Source organism: Brassica rapa, chromosome A09 (assembly GCF_000309985.2).
Source record: "Brassica rapa cultivar Chiifu-401-42 chromosome A09, CAAS_Brap_v3.01, whole genome shotgun sequence".
NCBI classification, from domain to species: domain Eukaryota; kingdom Viridiplantae; phylum Streptophyta; class Magnoliopsida; order Brassicales; family Brassicaceae; genus Brassica; species Brassica rapa.
In genome coordinates, this window is record NC_024803.2 from 1,719,797 (window position 1) to 1,737,561 (window position 17,765).

At 33.5% G+C, this 17,765-nt stretch overlaps 5 protein-coding genes across 5 annotated transcripts; 1 reads left to right on the forward strand and 4 right to left on the reverse strand.

Annotated features, from left to right (window-relative positions):
- Positions 1-223: 223 nt before the first annotated feature.
- On the forward strand, positions 224-2,626 carry LOC103848404 (F-box protein SKIP19). Its single transcript, XM_033279950.1, has 2 exons — positions 224-1,545; positions 1,634-2,626. Exons 1-2 carry the CDS (start codon positions 1,202-1,204, stop codon positions 1,698-1,700), a joined length of 411 nt encoding a protein of 136 aa, XP_033135841.1. The 5' UTR covers positions 224-1,201; the 3' UTR covers positions 1,701-2,626.
- A 238-nt stretch (positions 2,627-2,864) lies between these two features.
- Positions 2,865-4,273, reverse strand: LOC103846467 (cell division cycle protein 123 homolog). The gene has a single exon (XM_009123398.3). It carries the CDS (start codon positions 4,017-4,019, stop codon positions 3,015-3,017), a length of 1,005 nt encoding a protein of 334 aa, XP_009121646.1. The 5' UTR covers positions 4,020-4,273; the 3' UTR covers positions 2,865-3,014.
- Positions 4,274-4,573: 300 nt separating this feature from the next.
- Positions 4,574-7,998, reverse strand: LOC103846457 (glucan endo-1,3-beta-glucosidase 12). The gene is made up of 3 exons (XM_009123387.3): positions 5,305-7,998; positions 5,006-5,036; positions 4,574-4,914 (listed from the first exon to the last, which is right to left on the reverse strand). The coding sequence occupies exons 1-3, from the start codon at positions 5,690-5,692 to the stop codon at positions 4,815-4,817; spliced, it is 519 nt and encodes a 172-aa protein (XP_009121635.1). The 5' UTR covers positions 5,693-7,998; the 3' UTR covers positions 4,574-4,814.
- A 232-nt stretch (positions 7,999-8,230) lies between these two features.
- On the reverse strand, positions 8,231-14,786 carry ARF27 (putative auxin response factor 21). The gene is made up of 14 exons (XM_033279951.1): positions 11,474-14,786; positions 11,265-11,386; positions 11,083-11,178; positions 10,921-10,977; positions 10,691-10,831; positions 10,514-10,598; positions 10,349-10,439; positions 10,112-10,276; positions 9,904-10,017; positions 9,760-9,832; positions 9,535-9,673; positions 9,049-9,320; positions 8,602-8,783; positions 8,231-8,529 (listed from the first exon to the last, which is right to left on the reverse strand). Exons 1-14 carry the CDS (start codon positions 11,514-11,516, stop codon positions 8,484-8,486), a joined length of 1,626 nt encoding a protein of 541 aa, XP_033135842.1. The 5' UTR covers positions 11,517-14,786; the 3' UTR covers positions 8,231-8,483.
- A 190-nt stretch (positions 14,787-14,976) lies between these two features.
- On the reverse strand, positions 14,977-17,301 carry LOC103846439 (cytochrome P450 71B4). The gene is made up of 2 exons (XM_009123364.3): positions 15,908-17,301; positions 14,977-15,819 (listed from the first exon to the last, which is right to left on the reverse strand). The coding sequence occupies exons 1-2, from the start codon at positions 16,799-16,801 to the stop codon at positions 15,211-15,213; spliced, it is 1,503 nt and encodes a 500-aa protein (XP_009121612.1). The 5' UTR covers positions 16,802-17,301; the 3' UTR covers positions 14,977-15,210.
- Between the last annotated feature and the right edge of the window lie 464 nt (positions 17,302-17,765).

Below are 17,765 nucleotides of genomic sequence, written 5' to 3' on the forward strand. Positions count from 1 at the left end.
AAACGCAAAGTTGAGACATTGTTTTCTCTCAGTACACAACCATCAAAAAAATCTTAAAAGAGACATTAATCGTCTTTACGGTCTTGTACTGCTTCTGGTTCCATTAAATTGTAGCATTACGATGGGACCGTCTCTCCGAAAACTAATGAGATTTTGGAACAAATCCATCAACCGCAAAGTTCCGTGTGGCTGAAGGAATGACTAAACGTACACCATCAAGCTCTGGTCTTGCAATGACCATGCATCCTAGTCGTGATCTGAAACATTTCTTTTGTTAACATGAGATATAGATCTTTTCTTTTTGGTTTAAGAGAAAGAGAGGGAATTTACGTTTCTGTGTAATGATAACACTGAGCACGAAAGCAAGATCAAGCATATCATTCTCAGCATCTGCTGGTTCTTCAAGTTTTTTTTTGTAGTATTCTGTATCATGTTAATACAATTCCAGCTACTTTTCTATAAGCAAAGTCCTGGTTTCAGAGAAAGCAGATGATGATCCGTTATTATTAATAATGGAGGAGGTATGTTCACCATCATGATCACATGACACGTTGAACACGCTAATGAAGCCTCACAATCCCCTGACATTGTGTAAAAAATACACACTTGTGTAAAAATAATATAAAAGTATGCATGTGCGCGGATGCGCGCTTTTTTAAACTCACAATAAGCAATCATCAAAACTCTAGTGGAAACATGAATCTCTTATGGCTGAAGAGGATGCCAAGCCAAGCTCACATCATCTTAGTTCTGGTCTTACAATAACTTGTCATCCGAGTCAAAAGCATTATTCCAGGAACATATACTATTCTGATCCAAATACAAATATTTAGTATCTAACTATTTTCCACGGCCAGTGTGTGTAATAGAATTATGATATGGTCAACAAGCCGCCCTAAATTATGTTGTAGATATATAATACCGTTGAGATATGGTCATATGAACGTCTTGAAAGTTGAAACTGTTTCAGTCACCTATTTAATGAAACTACTTCACTCCCTTATTTAATGGACGTGAGATATTCTTGACCGTTAGAGAAAATGGTCTGTCTCTTCCTCTTTTGCCGTTGTCCTCTTCATTGGAACCATATTAGTCATTTAGTGATGGTGATGCGTACGAGAAGTCTTGAGACTTGAAACTTACTTCACTCCCTTTATTTAAATAGATGGACTTGGGACAACATTGAGATCATCAGACAAAAATGGCTTCTTCCTCTTCCGCTGGACTGTTTCCTCCTGAGCCACCGCTTTTTACCGGAGAGTGTAGAAGCTGGGCTGAGCTTCCGTCTGAATTGACGTCATTGATCCTACGCAGGCTTGGCTCGATTGATATATTGGAAAACGCTCAGAAAGTTTGTACGTCATGGCGTCGTGTCTGTAAAGACACTGCCATGTGGCGGAAGATTGACATGCGTAACTCTGGAGACTTGGTGTTGAACCTTGAGATGATGTGCCGTCACGCAGTTGATCGTAGCCAGGGAGGATTGGTTGAGATTGACATTTGGCATTTCGGTACTGATTTTCTCCTCAACTACATCGCCGACAGGTAAAACATCTCTCTCTCTCTCTCTTATTGGTTCTTTGTCTTTTACTTGGCTTCAGTTCTTTTAACTATAACACTCAATTACTTGCAGGTCAAGTAACCTGCGAAGCCTTAGACTTGCTATGTGCTCTCCAATAACAACCGATGGACTTACGTAAGCAATTGTGAAACTTCCATTGCTTGAAGAACTCGATGTCTCATACTGCTCTTTGTCCGGAGAATCACTGAAAGTTGTAGGGCAGTCTCTTCCTAATCTGAAGACGCTGAAGCTAAACCGCATTGGATTCTTGCGTCCTCGTTACGAGAGTGATGTTGATGCCCTAACTATAGGGGAAACAATGCATGGACTTCGCTTCCTTCAGCTTTTTGGAAACATTCTTGATAATTATCCTGACCTGGAACATCTTGATTTACGTTTTTGTTTCAACGTTTACAATGTCGGAGATCTGGTTCCGAGGCTATGTTCGGAGAAGATCAAAGTTTTGAGACTACCTTATGACTCGACTGATGATTACCCCTATGCTGGGAATTATTACGAATGGCCTCTCATGGCAGCTAATGATTACTACCATAGCTTTGCAGGTTATAGTGACCATTCTGATGATGACTATTATTAAATATAGCCGACCTGCGCGCCTACCAAGATGCATAGGGTTAATGTGTCTTGCATCTGCATAACTCTGTTTTTTATTTAACTCAAGAATATGTTATTGTTTCATCTACCTTTTGAGTTTATTCTGCAACATTGAAGAAATCAAGCCCCAATAGAAAAATGTTTAAAGCTGCCTCTGATAATAAAACCATACAACAAGAAACGCAAAGATGTGAACTCTGATATTCCAATAGGGACTTTAACAGGAATAATGTTTATCCTGAAACCAAAACCAAGAGTTCAACAAGTACTATCACACTGAAGGAATACGTTTTTCTATGTGCACAAATTCAAAACTTACTGTTTAGTTTCTTCATCACTCTTCTCAGAGGAGATTGTAGAAGAAGTAAAAAACCTCACTATTCTGTAACAAAGACACTATTCTAAGTTTCTTAACCGTAGTCTATACATCAAGAAATAACACAATCATGCGAAGTTTCGTAATCCGCTCTTACACAATCATTTTTTATGACGGTCTTAAAAACTTATTATCAACAAGCATCTACCTAGCCAGATAGTTGAGTGCTTTGATTTGTGTTATATAGACAAAGTTCGCAATCTCAAATGTTCTGACATCATCCGTCTTCAGCTTCTGTCTTAAACCTGATTTTTTTTAATTGTTTGGTTTATATGTCCGTAAAGCCATAAACCGAACCGAATCATACCGGTCTACCGCAAACGAAACAACTAATGCCAAACATCTACGCAAGTTTGCGAGTTGCAACAAATGAGAAACCAAATTAGAACAATTCTCAAGCATAATTTCTCTTTGCACAACAAAAGACAAAACAGTAACAAAGAAGCACAAACAAACAAAGTTTCAAACATCTTCATCATCCGACTCATCCCTAAACTCCTCTTCCGCCTTCTTAAGAACCTGATCCCACCCACTACCACAACTCACATCAATATAATCATAAGGAACCGCCGTCTTCAAACCCGGAAGCACACCGCGCCTACTCTCAACAATCCTCAACTCCAACTCACCACCAACCCTCCTAAACCCCTCAAGCTCCTCCCAACTAAACATCAACGGCAAAGTCGACCCGCACCACGTGTTAAAATCCACAACCTTAACCCTCCTCTCCTTGGTCACATAAACATCAAACACATAATCCTCCAACTCAAACACACTCCTCACATTCACATCAAAAAACTCCTCAATCAACCCCTTGAGAGCCTCCTTCTCGCTAACAAGCACAGGGTAAAACGTCGTCACTTCACGCTGGCAAACCCCAACGAGCTCGTTGGCCTTGACGAAGCAACGAAACTCCATCTCTGGCTTTAAAGAAGGGTACCACTTCCTCAACGCGAGGAAGAAGCTCTCCGGTCTCGAGGAGGCTTTATCATCGCTGCAGGAATCGTACGCGTTGCAGAGATCGTGGAGGATCGAGTCCGAGGAGCGGAGCAAGAGAGCGATCTCGCTGAAGCAAGAGCAGCTGAGACTCTGCGAGGGGCTTATCCACGCCGCGTCCTTCGGCGCGCTCCAGTTCAGCTTCGGGAAGATGGATCCGCCTAGGGCTTCGATTGAGTCCCTGATCTCGATTTCGAGCTCCGGGAACGACGGCGACGGCGGCGGCGGAGGATCTGTTTCGTCGTCTGATGATGATGATTCGTCGTCTTCTCCTTCGTCGGGGTTTTGGATTCTGTTAGGCATCGCGTTCTGGTTTGTTACGGAGGAAGGGAGGAGGAAAGGGACGGAGTCGTCGAGGAGGTAGTTGACGAAGGACTCTGGAAGCTTGTGGAGTTTGGTTTTGATGGTTAGGGATTTGAATTTCGGGTACCAGTTCTGAATCTGGCACCGGTTTACTTCCTCTTCCTTCATCTTACCTCCGGCGTCGATGGATGGTTTAGGGTTGGTCGGAGAAGAAAGGCACTCTCTCTGCTGATAATTAGATTTTATTAATGGGCCCGAATGTAATGGGCCTTGTAGAACTAGTCTAAGTGGCTTTATGTATGTGGTCTGGGGGGGTTTGGGTCAACCGGAAAATTTGTAAAATTGAACCAAAATGTAGTTCAGTTCGGTTGATTCAACTTTTCAGAATTTTGGCGAATTGAACCAGCGTTTATGTTTTTTTCTTTTCGTTTAAATTCAGTTATTTACAAATAAATTCGGTTCAGTAAGTTAAAAGTATTAGTAGAAATTAGTTTGGTTTGAAACTAAAAATAAATAAACATTATAAATTGAATTAACCGACTGCCGAACTGATATCACTAATCGGTTTAGAACCTAATTTTAACCGAGTTTGAACCAGAAATCGAAATTTTTGGCTGGTTCAGTTCAGAACCACATGCTTATATATTGTTTAGTTCAGAGTCACAAACGTATCGTTTCGTTTAAGTTTGAAAGAAAAAAATGATTACATTTCACAACTGGAGTTTATATAAAGCTATTTATGATATTATTATTAAAGGAACATGAAAATAAACCTTTCGTAACAATAAGGAAGGAATATAAAAGGGTTTTGTAAGATTCTAAACCCAAGAGGAAAGCGAAGAACTAAACATAAAGCTTAACTGCTAGAAAACCACAAAATCTTTGCAACCTTTTCTCTTAGGAAAAATATTCTGGCACAACTGATATATTTGACCAATATTGGCTTTTTTTTCGGTGAAGATGTTAGCTTCGCCGATATAAAAACAATAAAAGTCCTATGCACATCAGCCACATCCACCGTGGCTTGTACTCTGCTAGAGATCTTGCGGAGGAGACTTCCGATCTGAATTAATAAACCAAGAAGCTTATAGCTTTTGCAACCAAAATGATACTTAAAAAGCATAACGAACGAAATATGACATTAGGGTTCTTACTTGGATACATCATAGGAGCACGTTCCGTAGCCTGCAAGCAACATACAAAATATCCCATCTATTATTACGTAATCCCCATAAATAAAATAATCGCGGAAAATATAATGTTATAACAAAAATGTTATTAGAGAAGTTATCTCAAATCCAATTTGTGTAATTTATCTAATCTTTAGAAAATAAATATACATGGGTAAATCCATATATAAAATAGGGCATAGCATTTTTATGTATAAGGGGATATATTTTGTCAAATTAATCGATTATTCATTGTAGTACCCTAGATGGTGCAAGAAACTTACTCGGGTTTATCTTGGTGAGTGTAGCTGTTCCACCGAAGTAACAAGCGATGCGATTGTTCCCATTGGTTTGATAATACGCATTAAACGCAAAGGATGCGTGCGACCATATCGTATCCGGCTCGTAACAGTCACCATGTTTCTCGATGACTGAGCAATCAACTCTCCCAATACCACATGCCCAATCAAGAGCTCTCTGTAGCTCAGCCTGAGACGCACTTGGTCGAGCCACACACCATGTTGTTCCATCCAAGAACGTCGTATTACCTTCAGGCCGAATCGGTGACTCTGGTCGGATCATAGTTACCGGTCTTGTAGCTTTACATCGTACTTGGGATATGAAGTTTAGTAGAACCAGAGAAAATAGAAAAATCCAAAATTGATTTCTCATTTTCAAGATGTTGGTAATAGAAAATATAAATGTAAAGAGAAGAAAAACTCCAGATCATAACATCACCATAAGTAGAAACCTATATTATACATAAATATATTGATTGTCACACTCTTTTTTACTATAATGATCAGTAATGGGGACTTTGGAGGCTGAGACAAGAGAGGTTAGGTTTTATTTAGTTACAAGATAACCTAATCAAAAGAGCAAAGAATAATCTAGATCTCATTAAGGAATCGAAGGTGCCTTCAAGAGTAATAAAATGTTCAAGAAATTGATAGCACAAGATTTGTTTTATGATTTTTAATATCAGGAATATTACTTTCCAATATATTTATTGTATAACAAATACTGAAAAGTTGAGAAGAGGCGTTCACAAGCAAAGAATTCTCTGCAAATAGTATCTGTTTAATTATAAGCATAATAATTTCACATAGAAAAGGCATAAAATACCCAACAAACACTAAAACTGAGTACATTTCGACAAAGTGATTCACGAATTTTTCAATCTAAAGGACCAAAAAGAGGGTCGGTTTGATTAAGAAAGAAAACAACATATCCAAGCTATTACAAATGCCAAATCCATTTAGAATATGATGTAACAAATCAAAATACTCTAAACTCTGTTACAAAAAAAAAAAAACTCTAAACTCAAGAAAGCATTAATTTTAAAATGAAAAAAAAAAACAGAGCTTATGGCATTGATTTTATGAGGTATAGTGAAGCCTGGTGAACTCTTCAACTCTCTTCCACAACTCTTCTACTTGAACGTTCATGTTTTTAGAAATATCTTCCATCTTAGCTTGTTCCTACTCAGATTAAGAAAAAAATCGATCAAGTTCATTGACTGTTCCAAAGATAACAGTTGGTATCTAACCAGTCTCTCAATCAGATGACCTCAATCACACGGGAGAACCAAAATACGTGGAACATTTCTAGTTTCAGTATCCGCAACCTATATTTAGTGGAAGTCTTTTTACTCCAGTAGCTAAGAAGTCATTAATGTTTTTAAATTAAAAGATTTTGGATTCGAATCCTAGAGAAATGATTTACAACAATAAATAGATTAATAGAGAATAAACCTATACAAGATTTTCATCACGATGTAAGCAGTGTCGGCCCTGGTTAGAAGTTGGGGTAGCATGTGCTTCCAGCCCTGAAAATAATATGTAATATTTCAACTATTTTTGACTAAAATCTCCATTAGTTTAGTTGGTAAATGTTAATAAGTATACTAGATTTTGATCCGCGTTTTAAAAGCGCGAGATTAATTTTTATTCAAAAATTTATTTACTGAAAATTAGAAATTTTGTACATATGTATTTTTATAAAACATTTGTCCTTACAAAATAGATAATTATTTAAAATTTACATGAATATAATTTTATAAGATAATTCATTTACATAACCCGTCCCGTATTAATTTTACTTATATTTTCAAACTTTAAATTACAGTACCTTTTATTTTTAATTTTTATACTGGTCAATTTTTTTTATTATATAAATTAATTATATGTCATTCAACCCGTCTTATACTTGATAAATCTATTGAATTAAATTTAATATTCTAATTTAAATATGTGTATTAAAGTATAAAATTATTTATTAGTTTATATATATTACTTTAATATTTTGTTTTAATAATTTAAAGTATATTTTAAAATTCATGAATATATGTTATTATTTAATTTTATAATTTATAAAATAGTAATAAATAGATTAAGCTACTTTATATTTATTAATTGTCCTAGTAGTTTAATTATGAATATAAATTATGTATATATAAATATCATAAAAATGTTATTTCTTATTCAATAAATCAGAAATGATTTAATATTTGTTTGTAACTATAGTTATTATTAATCTGTAATTTTATTATTTAAAAGTAAATATTAAAAATAAATGTATGTGTACATTTATATAAAAAGATATTAAAAATATATTATTAAAATGCAATCTTAGAAAAATATATTTAAGAATATATATATTTTTAAATATATTATTTTGAAAATATTAAAATAATAGATTAGATATGGTATATATTAAATAATAAATAATTTTGTTGTAGGAGAAATAATAAAAAATTAAAGAAATGTAATAGTCAAATCTAAACTATTTGTAAGTAGATAAAAAGTGCTTATGTTTTAATAGTATTGATGTTATTACTACAAACAAAATAAAAGTTTGCTTACATGATATAAATAAGAGATCTACAGTTATTGTATATAACTAAATTAAAAGGTTACATACATAATTTTAAAAAAACTCAACCATAATTCTAATATTGAAATGGAAATAAAAATATATACTTGCACAATTCAAACAAAATGAAATATAAAACAACTTACCAAAAACACATAAGAGCAGACATGAAACAAGATGATTTAAAATAAGAAAATGATTAAAATTTACATCGCCAAAATAAAAACAGAACATAGTCCCATTCAAACTATCTCAGTAACTGTATAAGGAAATTTAGTAAATGCAACGAAACTGAGTCTTAATCTCCTTATAACAAAAAGTTGATAAAAAATAAAGAAGAGCAATCACAATAATAAAAATCACACATAACATAAAACCAAACTCTTCAAGTTAAAAACAAAGGTTAAACGAAGACTTAATGAAAGTAAACTTCCCACGCAAACATTGACCAATCCATAATATTATATAAAAAAGCATTAAAATAACAAAACTCCTCTTTGACTGTCGTCCACGTCTGATGGTGAAATTATTGTTGTAAATTCTGAGTCACTTTTAGAGAATTGATTCTCAAATTTCATTTTATGGCATCCTATTTGGAAGATATGACTATTTCCTTCACGATATTGCAAAATTTCCTACACAAAATCAAAAACACATTAAGTTTTTATTTTCCCAAAAATTAGGAGAAGAAGAAAGTGGAAACTTACGGCCATGGATCGTCTCCAACAAGCATCATATCTCCTTCATGATCTTTAAAAGTTAGTTTCCATTGACTGTGCATATGCAACTTGCCTTCGATATTAAAGAGTTTTTCTAGTTCAACGATCATGTGATTGTATCCATCAAAAACAGTTAAATCCACAGTTCTAGTAACACCTTCCATGTGAACCTGATCAATAAACATATCAAGTGTTTGTGACTAAATATAGTCATCTCAATCTGTTAAAAAAGTTATGCAAGTTTCTTATCAATATTAAATCTGCTGTATGAGAATAAAACTGTGTTTGCAACCATATATAAGTCTGATCTTTTATTTAAAATAACATGATTAAGTTTACGAAAGCCTATGTCTTATAATGTTATAGTTATTAATAATAAATAATTTTAGAATTGAATAAGAAGAAAAAATAAGTAGATGATGCTCTTTTTCATACCTTAGTACTACTTGTAGTAAAACTTAGTTCCTTCCTTTGGATTTCTGTTAGTGATGTCACTGCTTGAGTTTGATCAAGATTTTCTTCTTCAAAGATTTCAGAAGTTTTATTCTTTTGGTATGATTCGAGTGGTTCCAAAACATCTCTTGCTTTGCTAGAAGCCGTTAGATCAACTCCAAACAATCTGAAGCTACTAGATGCATTGGTGGTTGAATTTTCTTTTGTTGACTGGACCATTTGGTCATTGTAATCTGGTTTGGAAATAATAGGACCTGCATAGCTCATTAGCCAACCAGATAAATTTTTTGAATCATTAGTTTCATTATGAAATAAGTTGAGGAAGACTCGTCGAATATTTTATGCTTGATTCTCCAATTAATTGGCTTTAAGTCAACGTAGGAATTACCATATTTGAACTTTTATATAGAAATATGATGATAATTGATCCAAAAAGAAGCATAAACTATTAAAAAAGTATTTTCTTACCAAATTCGTTTATTTCGCGTTGGCGTTTGTTATTTTGAATAACTGACTTGAGAATGTTTGATGAAGGTATTAAAGGCTCGATCTCCCATAGAGAGACCTTATTAGGTCTTGGAATTGTTGCAGCTTCATCCCACTGTACCTATTAAAATAAGTTTGTGGATTTTACTTATTTTTTAAATCATATTCTTAAATAATATAATAAGATAAGTTATGAATAATTTTTACTTGTAGGTTTCGCCATTCTGAACCCTTCCAATAAATGGAGAAATCTTCCATTTTTACTATTGTCCCAGAATATCTTTTAAGTAAAAAAAAATTGTAAGTAATCACATTTAGAATAAAAAAATAATATGAGTGTCAAAAACTTACATTATTTCATTGAAATCATGTCCTTCAAACTTCATAGTAAATCTTGAACTTGTATTGAACTTCATGTTCACTGCATCTAAGAATTTGTCGCAGTTGACAATGAATTTGCTCGACCTAGTATCATCATATCAAGAATAAATTAAAGTATGCTTATTTAAATTAAATATCCTCATGATGTTTAAGTAGAGTAACAGAGTGTTTTCCTTACTTTGGCTTATAAAACACATCGAACATACATTTGGTGTGAATAGCATTCGATGCAGAAGCAATGAAACCATGGTGCATACTCTCTTTTGAAATTACAGATGATGACATGTCGCTTTGTTGATGAGATGTTTTTCTAATTCCAACTCGTGATTCCCCATTCTCTCCTCTTGAACAAAATATACTTAAAATACAAAATATTAAGAAACAAAGGAGATATAAAATGACAAAATGTATATACCTAAGGAATACAAAAGAGTCTCCAACGGCCAAACTTTTTCCTTTTACAAACTCTTTCCAACCAGATGTGAAAAGGTGTCTTTTTGGTGTACCTAGTTGATAATTTATAGATAAAAAAATTAGTATTACTACCAAACGATTTTGATATAAAAAAAAACTTAGCTACCTCTAAAAGTGTGTTTAAATTTCCAGACATGATCATGGAGATCTTTAGCAACTATCTCTTGACTCGGTATTAGCTGTGACATATCCTAAAAAAAGGTTTAATACAAAGTATTATATAAAAAGCTTACAATTTAAGTCAATTATGAATTTATTTGGTGTATTTATTAAATGAATTTACCAATGGAGGAAGACATTCAATGGCATCTTTTTTAAATAAGATAAAATCACCATGTGGGCCGATATCCGAAGCAGTTAACACCTTAGTAAAATATTTAATGTTTTGTTCATTGTTGTCATTAGGAAACGTGATCTCAACTTCCTAAATAATTAAATTCATAAAATTATTTACATATATTAGAATAACAGTTACTATTAGTTCATAAGTAAAATATAAAATTTTCTACTTACAGGTGAACATGGCAACAACGAAACTTTTGCATAAACTTCATCTGTATTGGTCTCCACCTAAAATCATGATAATGTATACTATTAAAACCACAATATGTACAATTTTAAGCCAATTGATCTCATGCGTATTTACAAGAAACATCAAATACCAAAGATACTTACCTTAAGCTTGATACTAATAACATTACAATGAATTCTTGAAGAAATATCAAAAATTGGTTTTAATTGGCACAAGTTGTCATTTGCTGATGCTACAAGCTGATAATATCATAAGATTGTAGAAAATTTTATTAAATAACAAAACAGGAGAATCAATGTGAAATTATTCATAGAAAAACATTTACCTGCTCTATGTTTCCTTGAGGAAAATAATAAACTTCTTCTCCAATTTTTGGGAGATCAAACAAAGGTCCAGCACATAACTTCCATAACTGATCATACAAATATCTATTGACACCCTCAGTTCCTACATAAATAAATAAAATATTGTTATGGGTAGATATTCCTAGTAAATCAAAAATTATATATGAATTCATTTTTTTTTAACTTATACCTCGAAATTTAGGCTGTGCATTCATAGTTTGGTTATTCGCCATCAGCTTTTACCAAATACTGGTCTTGAATTACAACTTACACAAAATATCACTAAATCAAGAATAGTTGTTAGCATGGTATTGTATCTCAAAATTAGGGGTGAGCATTCGGATATCCATGATATGTTATTTATATTAAAATATTTCAAATTCAAAAGAGTATATATATCATGATAAACAGGTTTGTGTTTTTTAAAGTACGATTAGATCATAGATGGAGAATTTTAAATAAAATTTTTCGAATTCTATTACAATATAAATCATGATTATTCACAAAATATAGATAATTAACATAATACCTTTGATTGGTGAAATGGTGAGAACGTTTTGATCTTGTAGTAAACAAGTTTGTTTTCTCTTCTTTACAATGATCTGTATTTATCTTTGTTTAGTCATCAATTTGATAATACATCAGGTATATATAGTTGAAAAGACATTGTCATACACTAATATTTGTTCATATATATGACTTTTGACTAATAAAAGTTACCAAAGAAAACAACCAGGTCAAAGATGAATTTTAAAAAATGTCAAAACTTGTTGAATATCAGTTTGATTATGTTTCTAAAACACACACACACACACACACACACACACACACACACACACATAATAATTCTATAAAGAAACACGTCATACTCTACCTCATAATTAGTTGATTTGTCATTGAAGACAATGGTCTTTGTTAAAAGAAAATTCAAAGATACTCTATGGATTCTCTACTGAAACATTAATGCATTTTTGTCCGCCTTTCCATTTATATGAAAAAATTCCCAAAATGGAAACTATAAGGTAGGGATGTTGAACATGTCAATTCTCCCCTCATTTACATCTTTAATTAAAAATTAAACAAAAGTCATGATGGAGAGAAGTCTGACCAAAATGATACTTAAAAGACATAACTAACAAAAATATGAAATTTTGGTTCTTGCTTGCATACATCATAGGAGAACGTTAGCCTGCATTCAACATATAAAATATCCCATATATTATTACGTACTCCCCATACATAAAAGAATAGCGGAAAATATAATGCTATAACAAAAAGATGTTATTAGAGAGGCTATCTCTAATCCAATCATGTATTACTTGAATATTCTTCATGCCTTTGAATTATCTCCAGTGTTTATCCCTTGGATAAGAATGTGTATTAACACTCCTTTTTATTCAGTGTCACTAAATGGAGAACTAGCAGGTTTCTTTCCATGTAAATAAAAGGCTTACGACAAAGTGACTTATAAAATGTTTGGACGGGAATGATCAACACTCTGCTTCATGTTTGGAGCCAGAATTTGGTTTGGTCCAAGGGTCTCTTCGTGTGAATTATCTCGGAGTTACTTCGTGGACAGCAAAACGGCTATCACAGGACGGCTACAGTCCTCTACAGTACGATCAATTTTTGGTCTGAGATTTTTCCACTGCCAAAAGAATCTTTGGACAAATTAGAAAATATTTGTAACGCCTTTCTCTGGACAGGAGCTCCGAACTCTACATGGGGGCAAATATGTCTTGGGAAGCTGTTTGTTCAACGAAAGAGTACGGAGGTTTGGGAAAGAAGTAAATGGTAGCAACGCTTAATGAGATTAAATCAGGTGTATGGAATCAAACTAATATGGCTCCTTTTTTGCTGGTTCTGACTCGTTGTGGAGAGAATGCTGACCCGATCATCAACGCAGCGTCGCCAATCTTACTTATCTGTCTGGTTTGTAAGATCTCAAGTGTAAAGAGGACTGACCAAGTTTAGTTGGTCGACATCGTCTGATTTTTTATTCTCTTTCTTTTTACTTCTTCTGTCTTCTTAGGAGAAATGTCTGTTCTGATTGTAAACTCGAACCCGGTGTGGGTTGAATTCAGAAATGGTATGTCCTTAAAAAAAGGGTAAATAAACATATAAAATAGGGCATGACATTTTTATATATAAAGAAAGATATTTTTGGCAAAATTAATCGATTATTCATTTTTAGTAACCTACATGGTGCAAGAAACTTACTAGGGTTTATCTTGGTGAGTGTAGCTGTTCCACCGAAGTAACAAGCAATGAGATTGTTCCCATTGGTTTGATAATACGCATTAAACGCAAAAGATGCGTGCGACCATATCGTATCCGGCTCTATGACTGAGCAATCAACTCTCCCAATACCACATGCTCAATCAAGAGCTCTCTGTAGCTCAACCTGAGATGCACTTGGTCGAACCAAGCACACGTTGTTCCCTACGTCGAAGACGTCGTATTACATTCAGTTTGAACCGGTGACTCTGGTCGGATCATCGTTACCGGCCAGTTGACGCACGTGAGTTTCACGCGCCGTCCTTGGTAGCCATCAACGACGATCCATCGTGAGTTGGTGGATAGAGGGAGAGCGAAGCTGGTGTTGATGATGAGGAACAGAGGAAGAAGAAGAAAGACAGATATGAAGCTGAATCGTTTCATTGGTCTCTCTGCTTCGTCTAACCTCTTTCTACTACCGCCGACATGTAAGTACATTATGTACTTGTGTATAGTTTGGAACAACGTGTTAAGTGTTCAATTTCGATGATGATTGCTTTTTAATATATTCCCTCTGTTTGATATATTAATAGGCAAGTTAAATTTTTGTTACAAAATAAATGTTAAAGTGTAAAATTTATTAATTTTATATAATTTTTGTATTCTCTAACTTATTTTTGATTGGTTGGAGTATGGTTAGTTATATAGTTAATGATATTTTTAATTTAAAAATACATAAAATAAATATTTTTTAATCTATATACACAAATATAGAAAGACATTTAAAATAAAACAAAATATAATCTTTTAGAATTAGTCAAAATTATATTAGTTGACCATAATATAATATGTTATATTATGCGAATTGTATCTAACATTTAACAATTAGTTCTGACTGATTATTTTGGTAAAACATTCAAAATATTTGAGATTATCGCAGTTAGCTAGAGAGATAGATGATCCAGTTTAATTATAAAAATATTCAAAATAAATTTAAATTAATACATATAATTTAAATAAACAGATTGATCTAATTTTGTTTGTTTTGATGCCTATTGATTCCTTTTGCAGGTTCCGGCTTAAGGTGGCTCAGTCATTTTCTCTTCAAGGTGCAAAGTAACACATTTTTGGTTTTAGCATTAATTTAGTTCACTAGATTAGTCATATTACGTTCTATGAGCTTTTTTAACTTTCTTTTTGCGGTTTATACAACCAAATTAGCTTCTTGAACCTTTTTGTATTTTAAGTCTCACCAGTAATCTCTTTCATTACTAGTTAATGATATTTAACATTCTTAGCAAAAAAAAAATTGTTTGTTTTTCATTAATCTACAACTATATTTATTTATAAAAAAATTATAATTATATAAAATAAATATAAGTTATTTGATAGATAAACATATTTTCTGTAGAAATATAAAACATTCTAACTAGAATCAAGTTTATATTAAAAATGTATACTTTTTGACAAAAGGTGTATACTGTAAGTACTTATTAAAACGAAAATATCACAAGATTATATTTAAAATGATGATAATATTACATGTCATATTTGAACCGAATACAAACCGGTGAATCAAACCAATTTTTAGCAAGAGGAGAACATTAATTTCCCCACAAGTTTTATTCTTAAGAAACAACACAACTCTTAGTCTGAAGTCTGATCTATTACACAGTTCAGCTTTTTGTTCCTCTAGACTCTATGAACCAATCACTGGTGAAGACTAGGAATAAGCTCAAGAGGAATTTTCTTAACAACAGTGACAACACCAGCTTCTTCCATGTCCATATGTTTCTTCTCTTCAGGCAAACTCCAATCAAAGTAGTAAAGCAAATTCAAGAGTCCCAATTCAATGGTAGCAATAGCTGAAGCCATACCTGGGCAAATCCTTCGTCCAGAACCAAATGGTAAGAACTCAAAGCTTTTTCCTCTGTAATCCACAGGACTATCAATAAACCTCTCCGGGGTAAACTCTTCTGGATCCTTCCAGTATTTAGGATCACGTCCTATCGACCAAGCATTGATCACTAGAATGGTTTTTGGTGGAATGTCATAGCCTTGAATCTTGATGTGACTCATTGTTTCTCTTGGGAGTAGCAAAGGAGCTGGTGGGTGTAGTCTTAAGGTTTCTTTCACCACAAGCTTCAAGTATTGAAGTTTATCGATTTCTTCTTCCGCAAGTCTCTCCGTTTGTTTGCTTCCAATGCAAGTTCTGATTTCGTCCTGAACTTTTTTCATCACTCTAGGGTTTCTAACTAGTTCTGCCATAGCCCAAATCATGGTGATGGCACTTGTGTCTACTCCAGCTAGATATATATTCTATAAAAAAAAGACATTATGTATTATAAACTAAGGATATACATATTAGATTCAAGAAACATGAAGTAAAAGAGATTTGTTTGCTTACTGTGCTGATCCCTTTGAGATGATCAATGGTGAGCTTGAAAGATTCAGTATCTTCTTGTTTATGTATCATCTCTAAGACCGTGTCGATGAGATCAGGACGATCTTGTGTGAAAGTCTTAGATTGATGATCATCAATTATATGATCAAGAAATGTATCAACCTCGTTGAAAACATTTTGAAGTCTTTTAAGTTGCCCTGACACAACGTCTAGAAACCATCCAAGACCACCAGTGGGGAAGAGATCAGTGAATTTGAGAGACATGTTTTTGTGAGCTTCGAGCATCAGTTCTTCGACTCTTTCCTCGCCGATATGCTTGTTCTCGAAGAAACTCTGTCCAAAGGCAGTTCTTGATACGATACTCCCGGTTAGGCAAAATAGGGTTGTGCTCAGATTAACTGGAGACTGCTTCAAAGCCGATTCTTTAAGTTTCTTGACCAGCAAGTCACACTCTTCCTCTCTAACGTACCTAAAAGACTGAACCTTTTTAACGCTGAAAAACTCACGAACCGAAAGCTTACGCAGCTCTCTCCATGTTTCACCGTATACCCCAGAGCCGATGTCATTACCATTGCGCGAGAAAGTCTTTAAGGCGATAGTGGTAGGTCTTGTACAACACTCAAGGTCATGGGTTTTGAGAACTTCTTCAGCTCCTTCACTCGATGTGATCACGACCATTCTAACAACCCCTAGACGGAGAAGCATCATGGGTCCGTGTTTCTTGGAGAGGTCGTGAAGACATGTGTGAAGCGAGCCCTTGATCTGGTGTAGGTTTCCGATGAACGGAATCTGTTTTGGACCTGAAGGAAGATTGTTTGAGTGTTTCTTGTTCTTATTGATAAACAAGAAGAGAAGGGGAAGGAGAAGAAGCAAGAGGAAAGACAGAAGAATCGCCATCGTTTTCGTTTTCTGTTCCGTTTAAGACAAAACAAGAACGATTTAGTGAGTTTGTCCAAAGATATAATATGAAGACGAATATATACGTTACATCTTAACGTCAGTGAGGATAAGCTCGAGATGAAACCTGAGAGGTTGAGCAAGATTCTGGTATATACGTGTCATTATCTTAAATTAATAATTATTAACATGACATGTAAAAACGTATTTGTGATAATACTATTTGACAGCTGGCATACTACACAAGGTATGTAGAAGAGTATTATATTGCAAAAATATAAGGAAATGGAAAGTCTGAATACTTATGAGTTATATGACTGAGGATATGCATGCAATACAAATTAAGGAATAATTAATAAAATAAAAACAAATAAAGGAAGAGCAATTTTTAGAATATAGGTATGGCCTATATAAACATGTGTCGTTTTCTGTGTGGTATAAATACATACTCTATTTTGTTCAAAATTTATTATATATTTTTTTTGTCAACATTTCCAAATTAATAATATATATGCAAGAAAATCAACAGGTAGAATTAAGAATATACTTTGATGTCAAAAAAAAAAAAGAATTGAGAATATACTTTAAACTAAATTTTTCTCTAAATCAATCACTGATTTACATGTACTACGTTTCATTGACAAAAATAATTAATCAAAATTTAATAACTAAAATAACTAACTAAAGATGTTTTATGCCGATAAACTACCCAACATTCATTATCCATTTGGAGGAATTTTGACAAAACACAATAGCAAACAAGTTGGTTCGTGGTGCTTGGAGCTAGCACAAAATCAGGGTGGTCATTTGACCCATGTGAAAATAAAAATTCCCTCTATTTTGTAAAGAAAAATCAGAATTAATTAGCTTACTACTCATATAAAACGCATTTGTTATCAAACTGATCCATGTAAAAGAATTTACTATCTCCGCCACTGCTCGGAGTTCTGCAACTATTATATTA

What these genes read in the sequence shown, in the direction of transcription:
- LOC103848404 (XM_033279950.1), top strand. Translation starts at nt 1,202, where the DNA reads ATGGCTTCTTCCTCTTCCGCTGGACTGTTTCCTCCTGAGCCACCGCTT. An exon ending in CTCAACTACATCGCCGACAG is followed by an intron (nt 1,546 to 1,633) that starts GTAAAACATCTC and finishes AATTACTTGCAG; the next exon opens with GTCAAGTAACCTGCGAAGCC.
- LOC103846467 (XM_009123398.3), bottom strand. Translation starts at nt 4,019, where the DNA reads ATGAAGGAAGAGGAAGTAAACCGGTGCCAGATTCAGAACTGGTACCCG.
- LOC103846457 (XM_009123387.3), bottom strand. Translation starts at nt 5,692, where the DNA reads ATGAGAAATCAATTTTGGATTTTTCTATTTTCTCTGGTTCTACTAAAC. An exon ending in ACTCACCAAGATAAACCCGA is followed by an intron (nt 5,037 to 5,304) that starts GTAAGTTTCTTG and finishes TGTTGCTTGCAG; the next exon opens with GCTACGGAACGTGCTCCTAT. An exon ending in TGCTCCTATGATGTATCCAA is followed by an intron (nt 4,915 to 5,005) that starts GTAAGAACCCTA and finishes TTATTAATTCAG; the next exon opens with ATCGGAAGTCTCCTCCGCAA.
- ARF27 (XM_033279951.1), bottom strand. Translation starts at nt 11,516, where the DNA reads ATGGCGAATAACCAAACTATGAATGCACAGCCTAAATTTCGAG. An exon ending in TGCACAGCCTAAATTTCGAG is followed by an intron (nt 11,387 to 11,473) that starts GTATAAGTTAAA and finishes TTATTTATGTAG; the next exon opens with GAACTGAGGGTGTCAATAGA. An exon ending in CTCAAGGAAACATAGAGCAG is followed by an intron (nt 11,179 to 11,264) that starts GTAAATGTTTTT and finishes TGATATTATCAG; the next exon opens with CTTGTAGCATCAGCAAATGA.
- LOC103846439 (XM_009123364.3), bottom strand. Translation starts at nt 16,801, where the DNA reads ATGGCGATTCTTCTGTCTTTCCTCTTGCTTCTTCTCCTTCCCCTTCTC. An exon ending in ATCTCAAAGGGATCAGCACA is followed by an intron (nt 15,820 to 15,907) that starts GTAAGCAAACAA and finishes TTTTTTTTATAG; the next exon opens with AATATATATCTAGCTGGAGT.